The following is a 16,410-nucleotide window of genomic DNA, read 5'->3' on the forward strand; positions in this document are numbered from 1 at the left end:
CACTGGGTTTTTCTCACAGATATTTCTTTCTTTTATCAAAATACCTAGAGTACCTTTTCATCCATAATACCTAAGGGCTGATTTTAACCCTGCCCGCCTGGAAGAAACTGGGCGGACGGGCAGCTAAAATGGCTGCAATGACTTACCCCTCTGATCCTGCTACCTTCCCACAGATTGCAATTTTAGCCTGCTCATTTGAGCAGGTGAGCGGGACACCTGTCGGAAGGCTGTAGGGTCCTTCTATAAATATTTAGATTGGGCTCCGATTACATCATCGGGGTCCGTCTGCAATTTAGCCCGAGGCCTGTGCGGGGAAGTTGTCGTGGGTTACTCGTCAGGCCAACTTGACGGCAAGTGGATCTGGGACCAGAATAGACCCAGAAAAGGACGTTATTTTAAATTTGTTTGTGGTTTCCACATGGGCAAGGAGGAGCAAGAAACCTAGGGCTTCCCCTCCCCTGGGCTTCCCTCCCTTTCTCCCAACCGAGAGGCCCTCTTGACAACCACCTAACCAATAACCTGACTACCGGAGACTATTTCTTTGGGTCCCTGGCGGTGGCTTCTTGTTGCCCAAAATCCCGCTCCCACTTCTTGCTGGGTTCGGCCGGGAGACTTCGACTCCCATGCAAATGAAGCCTGGGAGTTAAAATCTCCCAAGCCTCACGCTGTGGCGGGCCGGAGAGTTTCCCCTCGTCCCTACCCACTGACTCGTATTGGTAGTTGAAATTAGGGCTCTAGTTTTTTTTAAGTTAAAATAAAGGTTATATCAGTGAATCAATTATTTACATCAAAAAATCTTTGAATTTAACACGCAACAGTTAATAAAAATGAAAATAATAGTCACCTTTCCTAAGTTAGCAATGTTGCGATACAGGGACAACGGAAGTGTAAGCACAATGGTTGTTATCATAATCACAAAATGCCTCTCTGCTAATATGTTTTCAGGACCAACTGGAAAAAAAACAGATGATACAGCAATGTTAGAATTTAATTTTACAAGAGAGTTTCCTATATTAAGAAACAAAATATTGCACTCATTTACACACCAACATCTATTTGCCTTGCATTCTGAACTGTATGGAATAATATTGTGGAGAAACTCAACTTTAACATAACATTTTTCAATACATGGACAGCAATAATTTTTCACCTTTCTTCCAACCTGGCAACTTCAATGTGCTTAAATCTTGAAGTAAAAGTGGTCAAAGGTGGAGTTCTTTAGAACCAATTTTCCAATCACCGTGGCCAGTGATGCCAGAGTGGAATGTGGAATTGGGAGCCAGAGGTTGTACAGAACTCCGTTACATCATGTGCAATCTTCCAGCCAACTCATTTAGGCCAGCCTAAACTTTTCTCACCAAAAATGGATAATGGCTTCACTTAAATATAATAATAGATTTAAATTAAGTGCAGCTTAGGGTAGGATTGTGTAATGTGTTCCTTTTGTCCATCTACAGTGAGCTTAAGGGAAGTTCCTTTGGCGATGGAGCTCTGAAAGAAGAGTAACTTTTATTAAAATTTCTAATTTACAATATACTTTAGTAATTTTGTGAAATTTTAATTAAAAAAATTATTGCATTTTTTTGTTAAAAAGAGTATTTATTTGTCACAAAATGTTTACGTGGAACCTTAATTTGGAACTTAAAATAGCTGGATACTTCTTGTTTGCTAATTCACCAAAATGTGATTGGTATCATACAAATCAACTTAGAAAACCACTAAAAGCTGATCAACAGACGCAAAAATGTTGACCACCTCCCCCAGAAAAACCTACTCTAAAATGGCACTAAAATGCAGGAAAACTTAGACTTGTAGCTTAAACTGTAGGTATAACTAACATTTCTCCATTCATATTAGAGGGAAAAAAAGTACATAAAAGCATGAAGAGGGATACAAGTGTTGAAGATCTAAAACTGATGTTTGATTTATGGCGCTTTACTTGATGCATTTTGCAGCAGTTTGGATTCTACAATGAACACAGATGATGCAAGGTTTGAAATCTAAAAAATGAAGGAATATTTGTTCAATTTTATTGAGAGCTACGCTCTATTAGAAAGAAATAAACTGCATTATAAAGCACCTTTCATGATCGGTGGGCATTCCAAAGCATTTTACAGCCAATGAAGTACTTTTGAACTACAGTTACTGTTGTAATGTAGGGAAATGCGGCAGCCAAATTACACACCACAAGGTCCCGCAATGAGATAAATGACCAGATAATCTGTTCTGGAGAAGGTGGCTGAAGGAAAAACGTTGGCCAGGGCACAGAGAAAACACCCCTGCTCCTCTTCTACTAGTGCAATGGGATCTTTTACATCCACCTGAGGGAGTAGACGGGGCCTCAGTTTAACATCTGATCCAAAAGACAGTGCACAATTCCCTCAGTTCTGAATTGAAGGGGGCCATTTTGCCAATGGGAGCGCGTTGGAGGCGGGACTGCTGCTTATCGGGTCGATGTCCCGCCTCCATCGATTTGTGGCCAACCCATGCTATTTTCCCTTGATTGACCTTGTTAAGCCCGCCCAGCAGGCTTAGCAGGCCAATTAAGGGAAAGCCAGTTACAGAGCACGTCAGTGTATGACGTTTCATCTGTCAAAACATTTTGACAGGTGAATTGTCATCGTTTGACAGCTCTGTCAAGCTGTCAAACACTGACATTCTCTGTAGTTTGAAGAGTTCTTGAATTCAAGACTCATCAAATCTCTATATTTTGCAGAAATTAGATGGTTGTTGCATTGGAGAATTACATGCTCACCTCTCCACACTTGCACCCATCACTTCCCTTCACAGCGCACTTTTGGACCCCTCCGACTCCCGCAGACCCACTACTCACCTCGGTGGCCCTGGCGGGGTTCGGAGCCTTCGGGAATCCCGCACTTTTGTGGGTAAAATGGGGATAATCCTCTTATCTGCCTGTTAACAGGCAGTTAAGTGGCTGTAATCCCCTTCCCGTCTCCAAGGAGACAGGACTTGGCCCGGGACAGCTACCCACCTCCTGGCAAGATGGCACAGAGGCAGGTTGGGGGCAGGCTGGGCACCCACCCCCAAATTCTGCATTTTCCCAGCAGTCCTGCCTCCATACCCACCTCCCCAGGACTGGCAAGATCGCGCCCGAAGTCTCAGCCTAGATTACATGCTCAAGTGTCTGGAGTGGGGCTTGAACCCATGATCTTCAGAGTCAGAGGCAAGAGTGCTACCACAGAGCCAAGGCTGATACCTAATATTTCAGTATTTTTCTTCCAGTAGCAGATCATTTATTACTGCAAGAATAAAAAAGTTTTAATTAAATACAAAAAGTGCCTAATAGCAATTAAGGAAGTCAAACTCAGTCTCACTGAACACAGGGTTGTAGCTAGAAAATTTAGAGCTGTACGCACTTATTCCAAATGCTACCCCATGCTAACTAGCACAGGGCATATTCCCCTGAAAAATAAATTTTAAATATGAAAAAAGTGTGCTATAATTAGTATTAAACAGGATTTTTTTGCTGGCAGTTGATTTTTTTTAAACTAAAAAAAACAGAAAGGCAACTTACATTTGGGGTTTCAATAGACCAAATAGACTATCACTTCCTCAAAAGCTACCTCAACAGTTTCTCTTTCCTTCCAAACCACCTCACAATTCACCAATGCTCTCTCCTCCAATCACCCCCAATTCAGACTCTCTTCACCTCCAATGTCCCTGTTCACAGATACTCTCCTCCCATGATGCCCCTTTCCCTCCAGTTCAGAGAATCTCTGCCTGCCCAACTCCCCCTCTGTCCAGGAGGAGCAGCAGCAACAACAACTTTTATTTATATAGTGCATTTAAAATTGAAAAACGTCCCAAGGTGCTTCACAGAGGTGAGAAGAAAAATGGGCACAGAGCCAAAGAAGGAGAGATTAGGAGGGTTGACTAAAAACATGGTCAAAAACCTTTCCTTTAGCCCCCAGCCACTCTTATTTAGAGACACTCTCACAGTCCAGTCCCCCAGTCACTGACATTCTTTCCATGTAACAACCTTCCCACAGTACACAACAGTACTTTTTTCCCACCCCACAGTTTACATTTTCCAACGCCTCCAGTTCACTCTTCTCTTTCTCTCCACACACAGATCATGCTGTAACAATGATCTCTGCCTTCCCAGCACTCCTTTTGGACTTCCTGTCTCCTCTCAGAGCAGTAGCAACAGAAGGTAGGAGGTCTTGAACAGCTGTGAAGAGGGAGACCAAGAGCAGTCCAGATTTTTTGTGTGTGTCACAGAAAGTGCCCCAAAAATGCTGGTTATCCATGTCAAATGTGAATGGTTGGCATATATGTGTAATTGAAGCATTTACAAAGCTTCAGCAGAACAGGAAAGGTTGAAAAAAGGGACGTAAAAATGCAGCTCTGATAATATAAACTTTCAACGGAGCTTAGGGAGCAACAAAGCAACTAAATGTTATGGCAGCCTGAAATTCAAGTTCAAATTGATAATTGGGGTTAGTTTTCAAACAACTGAACTAAAGGCCGGAATCTTTACCTTGGAGTCGAGTCGGGTGCACGCGGGCCGTGTAGCGAGTCGTCATCCCGAAGATTTGAGCAGCGCGTTCTGCACTGCGCGTTTAATTCAATGCCACCAATTAAAAGAGTCATGCGTGTTTCTCGGCCCAATTAAATGGAGCGGGTCTGATGACATCACTGATGTTTTAAGCGCGGATATTTAAAGCAGCCTTACACACATCTCATTTGAAGGTTGATGTAGGAGTATTGAAGGTGATTTCAAGAGCTCAAAACTGCTGAATAATATTGTCAATTCTGTGGGTCATGGAGACACAAAGGCAGAAGGCAGCCCCAAGATTTCCAGATGCCTCCCTGGAAGTGCTGGTCCAGGGAGTAAGAGCACACAGGGAGATCCTCTACCCTGCAGGTGGCAGATAAAGACCAGCAGAAGACACAAAGAGGGCATGGCTAGACATCGCAGAGGAGATCAGCAGCAGGGATGTGGTGAGATGTGGTGAGGAGAACGAGGATACAGTGCCGCAAGAGATTCAATGATCTCATGAGGTCATGAAATGTGAGTGCAATGCCACACTCACCTATGTCCTGATGTGTCTGTCACCCCAACCCCATCACTCTGCCTTCCCAAGGCTACTCCTGCACAACATTCCTCACACTAACACACCTTGCACATCCAACCATTCCTCTCGGTCTATGCACCTATTCACATCCCCATCTGACTAACCACCACTGACACTCACCCTCATCCTAATGCAATCATAGCGAGTAACACCACAGAAGGAGGCCATTTGGCAATGTCACGCCACTCTATCATAGTCACCCTCTACAGATGAAGCACATCTATTCCTTACACTCATTCCATCATTCTCACTTAAAGTTCTATTCTTTCCCTTCTTGCAGGAGAAGAGAGCCCACAACAACAGGGAGAAGCAGAGAACTGGAGGTGACCCTCCAGTCTTCACAAATTTGACTCAAGCAGAGGAGGAGGCCCTAGACATCTCTGGAGTTACAGAACTGCTGGCAGTGGGAGATGGAGAGAGGGGGACCTTCCAGCAACCTGCTGACAGAATTAAATCTCAAATAGCCACATAGCATACAACAGTCACCAATATGGTGACTGATGTCAGCAGCCAGTGAAATGTCATCATGTGCATAATGGTAACGTTACCCATTCTTATCATAAGACTTCCAATTCCTCTCTTTACTCTCCCATAGGTCCATCAAGTGCCCCCACCACCACCCCCCCACCACCCGTCACTGTCCAGCCAGAGGAGGAAGATGACTCCTCAGGAAGCTCCAGTCTCTGAGGGTGCACTGTCACCAGACCCAAGCGTACCCAGCACCAGCACAAATACGCGCACCTCGGTGGGTACTATGCGAGATAGAGCAGTGTTGTCACCTGGTGACTCACACATCACAAGTGAACAAGAGGAGATGGTGTTGACAGGGACAGCCGTGGACACTCCTCACCGGAGGGCGCAGGACACTCCAAGCTCTGCTGAGCTGCATGCAGATGCTGAACCTCGGGGGCCATCGAGAAAGAGGGTGATCTTGGAGGGCAGCAACAGTTGCGCGAGGCTCTAGCAGCTTTTGCAGTTGTGATGTGTGTAAATGTACAGACAATGGAGGAGTCCATCTCTAACATCCAGCGATGGCGACGATGTGCTGTTCCATGGAAAGGATGGCTACCTGCATGGAGCAGCAAATGTGCCAGTCCAACGAGAGCATGCTTGCTGTGAACAACAGATTGCAGACGCTCATTGACCTAATCTCAAGGAGCAATATTAACCTAGACTTGGGTGTTCATTGCCCCACTGATGTGCAGCAGGGTGCTCTCCAGTTCCTTTTTAGCAGGGAAGTGCGTGTGGCCCATGAGAGGGATGATGGTGAAAGGGGTCATGGAAGTGGGGGCTCTGCTCAAAGCGCTCCCACTTCTTCCCCGTTGCCTCCCCCTCAGTCAGAGCCCCACATGCTGCCTTGGATCCCAATGGCCGAGTCTGCCCCTGCACAGTTGCAGGAGGAGCAGACTTTGGCAAGGCCCTCACAGACTCCGAAACCCAGAGGACATCCGTCAAAAGTGTCTAAGCAGTCGCAATAGGGAAGTGAGCAGGCTGCCTCTACCTCTGCTGAAGCCACAGGGATCGCACCTCGTAGAAGCACGCGTAAATGAAAAAAAGACACAATCCTAGATCCACAAGGGTATGCACATGGGTGTTTGACAAAATGTTAATGTTAAATTTCAGTTATATTTATGACGCACATAAAAAAAAAAATTTTCACAACTTTCTCGTCTTCTCCATTTTTGCCTGCTACCTGGGAAGTGGCTTTGGCACTTGGAGTGAATGGTGAGACATTACTTAACCTCGAGAAATGGAGGTTTGGGTGACAGGAATTGTTTGGCCATTACATGACTGATTTGTGGTGTAGTTGGGGCAAGTTAAGTAAATCTGGCCATTATGAGGCCATCCCAGGCCTCCCGGACTGCAATATGCACCGCTGCTGGTGCCATCTCCACCTCAGGTTCCTTCTCCTCCTCCTGCTTGTGTTCCGCCTGTTCCTCCTTCTCCTCTGAAGAGGCTGTGCGCTGCTCCTCCTGCAGCTCCAATCCTCGCTGCTGTGCTATGTTGTGCAGCATACAGCACATGACGATTATTCTGGAGACCCTGGCTGGTGTGTATTGAAAGGCTCCTCCAGATCTGTCAAGGCATTTGAAGCGCATCTTCATCATGCCGATTGCTTGCTCTATGACACATCTGGTGGACATGTGGCTGTCATTATAATGCTCCTTAGCCTCATTACCTGGCCTCCTCAAGGGTGTCATCAGCCACGTCTTCAGTGGATAGCCCTCTTCTCCAAGCAGCTAGCTGGTAAGTCTGTTTAGAGGTGCGAAGAGCTCAGGGAGGGTGGACTGGTGCAGCACGAAAGAGTCATGACAGCTGCCAGGGAATCTGGCGCACACATGCATGATGATTTTTTTATGGTTGCAGACGAGCTGCACATTGAGGGAGTGGAAGCCCTTGCGGTTCACAAACACTCCAGGGTGATGTGGGGGTGCCTTGATAGCCACATGTATGCAGTCAATGACACCCTGCACCTGTGGGAAGCCAACCAGAGCTGCAAAGCACACTCCGTAACACTGGCCTCATTAGTGGCAAAGTTTACATAATTGGCTGACTTGTGAAACATGGCATCGGTTACCTGGATGATGCATCTGTCCACCAGGTTCTCTGGGCAGCAGGTCTTCTTCTAGCAAGCTACAAATATCTGCGATGACCTGGCGCAATAGCCTGAGCCTCCTGAAGCACTGCTGCTCAGTCATGTCCAGGAAGCTCATCCTCTGCCTGTATACCCTATGTTGGGTTTATCGCCTCCGGCGCAGTGCAACCCTGTGCTGACCCCTTCTCTCCTGTGGAGCAACAGGTCGTTCAGGAGAAGGCTGTTGTGGTTGCTGCTGTTGCTGGTGTTGTTGCTGTCGCTGCTGGTGTGGCTGGTGTTGTTGGTGCTGGGGCTCAGCTTGGTCCGATTCTGTGGTCCAAGGTAAGACAGCAGAAGCGGGACACATGCTGATTTAATAGAAGGCAGGTAAAGTGGAGATCAGAGGCCCAATCCTTCAATGTACTGAGAGTGACTAGCAATATGGTGAGAGTGGCTTCTGAGGTTGCAGAAATGACCTGCAAACTGCTGACAGCTAAATCTCTGCACAAAATGGAGTCAGCAAGAGCTTTTCCATTAGGCAAGGAAGCAGGTGTAAGGTGAGAGTATTTATGTGTTTTTCCACTTAATGAACTAGCAGAAAGTCCACTGAGCTTCCGCCTCCCCTTCACAGGCGAGGTTCCCGAGGTGCGTGAATCCCGTCCGCAACAAGTTAAAGCCAAAACATGCTGTTAAAGAGGCAGTTACAGGTCTCTCAACAAGCATTCAATGAGGTCGTCCGCCTCTCCCAAGCGGGTCTGTGGCGCGCTTCGTAACGTGCCCGAGTTAAATGCGGAAGTCGGCAGGGTGACATTCCCGACGCGCTGTCAACTTCCACAAATTTAACTCCAGACTCGCCCCCAAACCCACATGCTCGGCCCCGGGAAAATTCCGGCCAAAGTATTTCATGGTGGAAATGGCATCCAGATAAAAAATGTATCAAGGAGATTAGCAGGTATCAAACTGGACTATCTGCCCCCACTGCTGTGCAACCAGTCATAGCTACAGGCTCATCCCACCAATCTGGAATGACAGGATCTACTTGAAAGAGGCAAAAGATGACCTGGAAGGACATGATTCTCAGACAGAGAACCTGTGCTATCTGCTGCAATCACCCACAGTTAATCTGCACCATATGTAAAATCTGCTTTCTGGCTAGCATGGGGGTGGGGGGAGGTCAACTGCATTGTCAGCCATTGTATTGTCCATACAAATATTAATCAGGTGCCTGATGTATTGGTCAGCATGATCAGCACTTTAATCTCCCTTCCAACTGAATAGCAATAGCAGCATACCATGACTGCCCAATGCCACCAAAATGGTGCATTTCCCAAAGTAGAGTGGTCACATAGCAATAAGGGCATCAAGTTCCTGCTGTTTCTCTACCGCTAACACTTGGTCCTCCTCATCTGTCTATTATTGCTCACTCAGTCCTCAAGATCACCAACAATATCCTTCAGGATGTGTATAGCTGTACTGGTGCTTGTAGGTGCTGGTTTGTGGAATACCGAACTGCCATTAACCCAGATCACCTCTGGTGTTGTCTTGTTCTGGGCCACTGGCAGTGCTGCAGGATGCTTGAAAAGGAACAATCTTAGAATACTGGTCTCAAGATACACCTTAAAACAGAATCCATATCAAGATACTAAGGGGGAAAAATTGGGTTGCTTTGCACCTCCCGTCAGCGCCCGGGGGAGGGCTAAAAGCACCTAGCACCTGGGTGTGGCGCCGCTAATGCCTCCCGCAAAATTTAGCGGGAGGTTAGCGGCAGTGGTAGTCGGTAGCGCCCCGCAGCGCTGCACCTTTGGCAATTATGTAATCGCCGTGCGCAGCGCCCCACTCGCGCCCTGGCTGCAAACTTCAGTCACGCCCCCGACCTACCACCGGATAATATGTCCGACAGGGTCAGGGTGGCATTTTTGCGGCTGTGGCGGTGCTAATTAAAGGGCGGGTACCGGGCAGCCATATTTTTTTGGGCCGCCTGCCAGCACCTGCCCCTTTCCGCTTTTCATGCGGGGTGCTGGCCGTGATCGGTCAGCCCGGCACTCCTCTTGAGTGTCGGGCTGTTTTCCCGGCACCCCACTCCCCAGTGGTCCAGCAGGGCCCCGGTGCGCGCTGCGCTAGGCGCCTCCCCTTTAATCAGGAGAGGGAGGTCTGTAATACTGTCGCACGTCGCGCCGCGATATTGAATGGTAGCGCCCCAAGAGGGGGGAAGCGCTTACGGTAGCACCCCGCCTCCTGCTTGGGGCGCTACCACTCAATTTACAGCATGGGGGTGCTAACTTTTTCGGGACGCTACTGGGCGCGACTGAACTTTTCCCCCTAACTGTGTGTAATCTTTGTGTGTATCCTATGTGGGAGTGAATAATATGGGTTGCAGGCCATAAGAACTGGATGGCACTTGTCTTCAGTTTGCGGAAAGCCTGCAACTTCACTTTCTCCAACTCTTTATATGTTCCTATATGCAAGATGTCTAATGTGGCCACCTCCAAGGAAATCCAGGATGATTTAATTTGAGCCCTTCTCTGGGTCAGGTCTCTTCCCTTTATTATTTGTCATCTTGTCAAGCATGCAAAGAAGTACCTTAAACACAGAGTGCAGACCTGAGCAGGAGCAGCAGCAGCATAAAGGGAGTGGCGGAGAAGGCCCAGGACAGAGCGTGGACCTGAGCAGGAGCGACACCAAGATAAAGGGAGTGGCGGAGAAGGCCCAGGACAGAGCGTGAACCTGAGCAGGAGCGACACCAAGATAAAGGGAGTGGCGGAGTAGGCCCAGGACAGAGCGTGGACCTCAGTGGGAGCGACACCAAGATAAAGGGAGTGGCGGAGAAGGCCCAGGACAGAGCGTGGACCTGAGTGGGAGCGACACCAAGATAAAGGGAGTGGCGGAGAAGGCCCAGGACAGAGCGTGGACCTGAGTGGGAGCGACACCAAGATAAAGGGAGTGGCGGAGAAGGCCCAGGACAGAGCGTGGACCTGAGTGGGAGCGGCGGCAGCATAAAGGGAGTTGAGGGGTGATTCTAAAGGAGTGACGTCACAGGATAGCTGGTAACTGATTGGTTGGTAAAGGTCACACCGTTTTTTTTCACTTCAAGTTAGGGGCCGTGGTTAAATAGCTGTTTAGGGATAAAGCAGGAGCTTGGCGATTAGTAACTGTTAATATACTATATTAAATTAGTAACTGTTAATACTATATTATATTAATAACTTGAATTAGCTACATCTTAGTCTTAAGTTTCTATAAAGTTAGTTAATAGTCGAATAAATAAAGGCATGGCAGGGCAGCTCAGTCCCGCAGAATGTGCATCCTGTACCATGTGGGAACTTCAGGATGCTTCCCGTGTCCTGGACAACCACGTGTGCAGGAGGTGTCGTCAACTGAAGGAGCTCGAGCTCCGGGTTACGGAGCTTGAGCAGCAGCTGGCGTCACTGTGGTGCATCTGCGAGGCAGAAAGCTACGTGGATATCACGTTTCAGGAGGTGGTCACCATGCAGCTAAGGAGTGTGTAGGCAGAGAAGGAATGGGTGATCGCCAGACAAAAGAGGACCAGGCAGGTAGTGCAGGGGTCCCGAGTGCATCTCGCTCTCCAACCAGTATTCTGTTCTGAGTACTGGTGAGGGCGATGGTTTCGCTGGGGAGTACAGCCACAGCCAAGTCCAAGGCACCATGGGTGGCTCAGCCTTAAGGAGAGGGAGGAGGAAGATAGGGAAAGCAATAGTGGTAGGGGATTTGATAAGAACATAAGCACATAAGAACTTAAGAACTAAGCAGGAGTAGGCCATTTGGCCCCTCGAGCCTGCCCTGCCATTCAATAAGATCATGGCTGATCTGATCTTGGCCTCAACTCCACTTTCCTGCCTGTTCCCCATAACCCTTGACTCCTCCGTAGCTCAAAAATCTGTCTATCTCAGCCTTGAATATATTCAATGACTCCACCTCCACAGCTCTCTGGGGTAGAGAATTCCAAAGATTCACGACCCTCTGAGAGAAGAACTTCCTCCTCATCTTTGTCTTAAATGGGCGACCCCTTAGTTCTAGATTCCCCCACGAGGGGAAACATCCTCCCTGCATCTACCCTGTCAAGCCCCCTCAGAATCTTATATGTTTCAATAAGTTCACCTCTCATTCTTCTAAACTTCAGAGTATAGGCCTAACCTGCTCAACCATTTTTCATAAGACAACCCCTTCATCTTAGGAATCAATCTCGTGAACCTTCTCTGAACTGCCTCCAATGCAAGTGTATCCCTCCTTAAATAAGGAGACCAAATCTGTACGCAGTACTCCAGGTGTGGTCTCACCAGCGCCCTGTACAGTTGTAGCAAGACTTCCCTACTTTTATATTCCATCCCCCTTACAATAAGGGCCAACATTCCATTTGCCTTCCTAATTACTTGCTGTACCTGCATGCTAACTTTTTGTGTTTCATGTACGAGGACCCCCAGATCCCTCTGTACCGCAGCATTTTGTAGTCTCTCTCCATTTAAATAATAATTTGCTTTTTTATTCTTCCTACCAAAGTGGATAACCTCACATTTTCCCATATTATACTCCATCTGCCAAATTTTTGCTCACTCACTTAATCTATCTATATCCCTTTGCAGACTATGTCCTCCTCACAACTTGCTTTCCCACCTATCTTTGTATCATCAGCAAATTTGGCTACAGTACACTCGGTCCCTTCATCCAAGTCACTAATATAGATTGTAATTAGTTGAGGCTCCAGCACTGATCCCTGTGGCACCCCACTAGTTAAAGTTTGCCAACCTGAAAATGACCCATTTATCCCGACTCTCTGTTTTCTGTTAGTTTGCCAGTCCTCTATCTATGCTAACATATTACCCCCAACCCCGTGAGCTCTTATCTTGTGCAGTAACCTTTTATGTGGCACCTTATCAAATGCCTTCTGGAAATCCAAATACACCACATCTACTGGTTCCCCTTTATCCACCCTGCACATTACATCCTCAAAGAACTCTAGTGAATTTGTCAAACACGATTTCCTTTTCATAAAACCACGTTGACTCTGCTTGATTGAATTATGATTTTCTAAATTTTCTATTACCTCCTTAATAATGGATTCCAGCATTTTCCCAATGGCAGATATTAGGCTAACTGGTCTATAGTTTCCTGCTTTTTGTCTCCCTTCCTTCTTGAACAGGGGAGTTACATTTATGGTTTTCCAATCCGTTGGGACCGCTCCAGAATTCATTTTGATAGATTATAACCAACGCATCCACTATCTCTGCAGCCACTTCTTTTAAGACCCTAGGATGCAGACCATCAGCTCCAGGGGACTTGTCAGCCTTTAGTCCCATTAGTTTGACTAGTACTTTTTCTCTAATGATAGTGATTGCTTTAAGTTCCTCCCTCCCAAAAGCCCCTTGATTATCAGTTATTATTGGGATGCTTTTCGTGTCTTCTACCGTGAAGACTGCTACAAAATATTTGTTCAAAGTCTCGGTTAAGGGAACAGATAGGCTTCTCTGCGGCGGCAGACGTGACTCCCGGATGGTATGTTGCCTCCCTGGTGCCAGGGTTAAGGATGCAGAACATTCTGAGGGGGAAGGATGAACAGCCAGAGGTCGTGGTCCATATCGGTACCAATGACATAGATAGAAAGATTTCACGGATCTCGGAAAGAGATTAAGAAGCAGGACCTCCGGCTTACTCCCGGTGCCACGCGCAAGTGAGTACAGGAAACTCTCGTTTTACCGGCACCCAAAGAACCGGAAATCTTGGTTAACCGGCAAAATTCAGGAGTAGGTTCAGTTAAGTTTTTCTTCATATTAGTGGCCGATTCTTGATTCTTGGCTGTGTAATCGGGGGTTCCTGCACTTGTTGCTAAGCAACAGGGAAGCCTGGATTTGTTGCTGTGTACGGAGCTCTCGTACCTTTTAACTATAACTCTCTGTAATCCAGACTTTTTGATAAACCAGCACCACGCCGGTCCCATCGGTGCCGGATAAAAAAGAGTTTCCTGTATAGAAATAGGAGGATAGAACAGATGAATGCGTGGCTGGAGAGATGGTGCAGGAGGGAGAGCTTTAGATTCCTGGGATATTGGGACCGGTTCTGGGGGAGGTTTGCCAGTGCTGTTAGGGAGGGTTTAAACTAAGTTGGCAGGGGGATGGGCACCAGGATGTAGCATTAGAAAGGAGAAACAAAGGGCACAAAGGCTTGGGAGAGATTAATAGCACTAAAGTAAGAAATAGTAAGGTATTAGGTGGGGTCAGACTAAGAGAACACAAGATGGTCTAAAGATACGTTTACAGTGTATGTATGTGAATGCACAAAGCATAGTAAATAAGGTTGGTGAGCTGCAGGCGCAAATAGCCACATGGGAATATGATGTCGTGGCAATAACGGAGACCTGGCTCAAAAAAGGGCAGGGTTGGGTTTTAAATATTCCTGGATATAAGGGCCTAGAAATTCATTGCCGCCACTTTTGGGGCGCTAAAGTGGGGCGTCCGCTAAAGTTTGCGGCCGCCGCCAAATCGATGCCACTTCTCCGATATTCATTAGCTTCGCCCTAGGAGTTCGGGCGAGCGCTAAAACTGCTGCTGGACGCCTCTCTTTGGGCGCTAAGCCGGAGGTGGTGATCGATAGCGCCGAGGCCGGGCGCAGCACAGGTGCGGCCATCTCGTGATTGACAGCAGACACCCTGGCGCCGGCCAGCTCTTAAGGGGGAAGGGTCGACTGTGTCTGCTGCCACGCCCTGGATAGTGGAGCCCTCCAGCTAGGCCTGAACACTGCTGCTGGACCCAAATAGCGCCTGAAGACATGGAGAAGGCCCGTGAACGTGCGCAGTGCTTCTCAGAGCGTGATCTGAGTGTGCTGATTGCTGCTGTGGAGAAGAGGCGCCATGTTTTGTACCCGGACAATGGCAAGAAGGCGACGGTCCGCGTCTACAGGAGAGCCTGGAGGCATGTCGCCACCAAGCTGTCAGCCAACAGCGATGTCCCCAGGAGCGGTGCCCAATGCCGCAAAAAGTTAAATGACCTCACACGCATTGTCAGGGTGAGTACCCTTTCCAGTGACCTCCTCATCCTTGCATGTGCACCTCACATTATGGGCAAAGGGACCTGAAAGCTCTAATGGCCAGCCTTCATCCAGCAGCTATGGGACAGGCATGAGCATCAATTGCACATTCTGCACTTAACACACTGGCCAAGCTATTCCACCATGGGAGGCATTGCACACCAGATCATGGCGACACACTGGCCAGGCTATTCCACCATGGGAGGCAGTGCACACCAGATCATGGCGACACACTGGCCAAGCTATTCCCCCACGGGAGGCAGTGCACACAAGATCATGGTGACACACTGGCCAGGCTATTCCACCATGGGAGGCAGTGCACACCAGATCATGGCGACACACTGGCCAGGCTATTCCACCATGGGAGGCAGTGCACACCAGATCATGGCGACACACTGGCCAGGCTATTCCACCATGGGAGGCAGTGCACACCAGATCATGGTGACACACTGGCCAAGCTATTCCACCATGGGAGGCAGTGCACACAAGATCACGGCGACACACTGTACTTAGAGGCCGTCCTTTCTCTTGCAGGCCAAGCTGGCGAATAATCGCAAGAGCCGGACTGCGACCGGGGGAGGCCGACCACATATCCAGCCACTCACCGACCTGCAACATCGCGTGGAGCGCCTCATGGGTGGCCGGGTGATTGGGCCCGTTGCATGTGGAGATGCCGACCCTGTTCTGGGCAGCAATGGTAAGGACATCACCTTTTGCACCTCTCTCGTCCCACTTGCACATCAGATCTACATCCTTTGCCACTGTCCGACCAATGCGCTGAATGCCACCACTCATGCATCCTGCACTGACGCCCTCTCCTCACTCTAAAGCTACTCTTGTGCCTTCCTGCTTTCAGATGGTGAAGAGGAGGTCCCTGAACTTGCCAGTGACAGACCCTCCGAAGAGGAGCAGGAGGAGGAGCAAGAGGAAGGCGGCCCATCAGGGGAACCCTCAGCCGCGGCCACCCAGGCCAATGTAGGGAACACGTCTTCCCTGGAGGGCAGCGTGGCGGAAGTGTCGAAGGGGAGGGGAGCTCCTGGGACCTGCGGGCTGCAGAAAGGCGGGAGGGGGGTGGAAGCTCGGCGGCCTTCTCCCCAGAGGGGGGAAGCGTCGGAGGGGAGTCCAATTGCTGGGCCCAGCGGCCTCCAGCAACGCAGGAAGGGTTGGCCAGCTCGGCGGCCTTCTCCCCAGAGGGAGAGTCCGGCCTCCAGTCAGGAGATGCTCTTCGCCGAGGAGATGGAACGCCTTGAAGACTTGTCCGCGGACTCGGAGCGCCGGCATACGGAGCTCATGGCGGCAGTGGCACGGTTGCCTGAGTCCAGCGATTCCCTTTCTCGGAGTGTGGCCGAGTTCGGGCCCTCAGAGGCCACCAGTCGGGCGGAATACCGGGCAGATCAGGCAGCGAGTCGGGCGGAATTCGGGGCAGCTCTGTCAGCGACTGGCCAGGTGATCAGTGGTGCCGTCCAGTCACTGGCTGCTCTGATGCGGTCAGTGAACAGGTCAACACGGGCACTCACTGCTGCCACACTCGCTGTGTCAGCCAGGCATCGCCAGGGCACCCGGCGCGCTGCAGCAGCACAGCGGTCTGTCCCTCGGCAGATTGGTGCGCATGCTGCAGTGCTGGCCCAGGCGAGTGCCAGTGTCTCAGGCGACCAGCGAGCGCCTACCATCCGCCAGCTTGCCGCCATTCCTCCAGCCGCC

The 16,410-nt window shown here is 49.1% G+C and overlaps 1 protein-coding gene across 5 annotated transcripts in view; it reads right to left on the reverse strand.

Moving 5' to 3' along the window:
• Positions 1-16,410, reverse strand: part of slc38a11 (solute carrier family 38 member 11) — a 175,573-nt gene that overhangs the window by 104,872 nt on the left and 54,291 nt on the right. For all 5 annotated transcript variants that reach the window (XM_085986438.1, XM_085986439.1, XM_085986437.1 and 2 more), the window contains one exon: positions 845-951. In XM_085986438.1, coding sequence (XP_085842564.1) covers positions 845-951 — 107 coding nt within the window. The remainder of the gene's footprint in view (positions 1-844; positions 952-16,410) is intronic.

This window comes from Somniosus microcephalus, chromosome 4, assembly GCF_052327205.1.
Source record: "Somniosus microcephalus isolate GS21.2 chromosome 4, FLI_Smic_1.0, whole genome shotgun sequence".
Classification (NCBI taxonomy): Eukaryota; Metazoa; Chordata; class Chondrichthyes; order Squaliformes; family Somniosidae; genus Somniosus; species Somniosus microcephalus.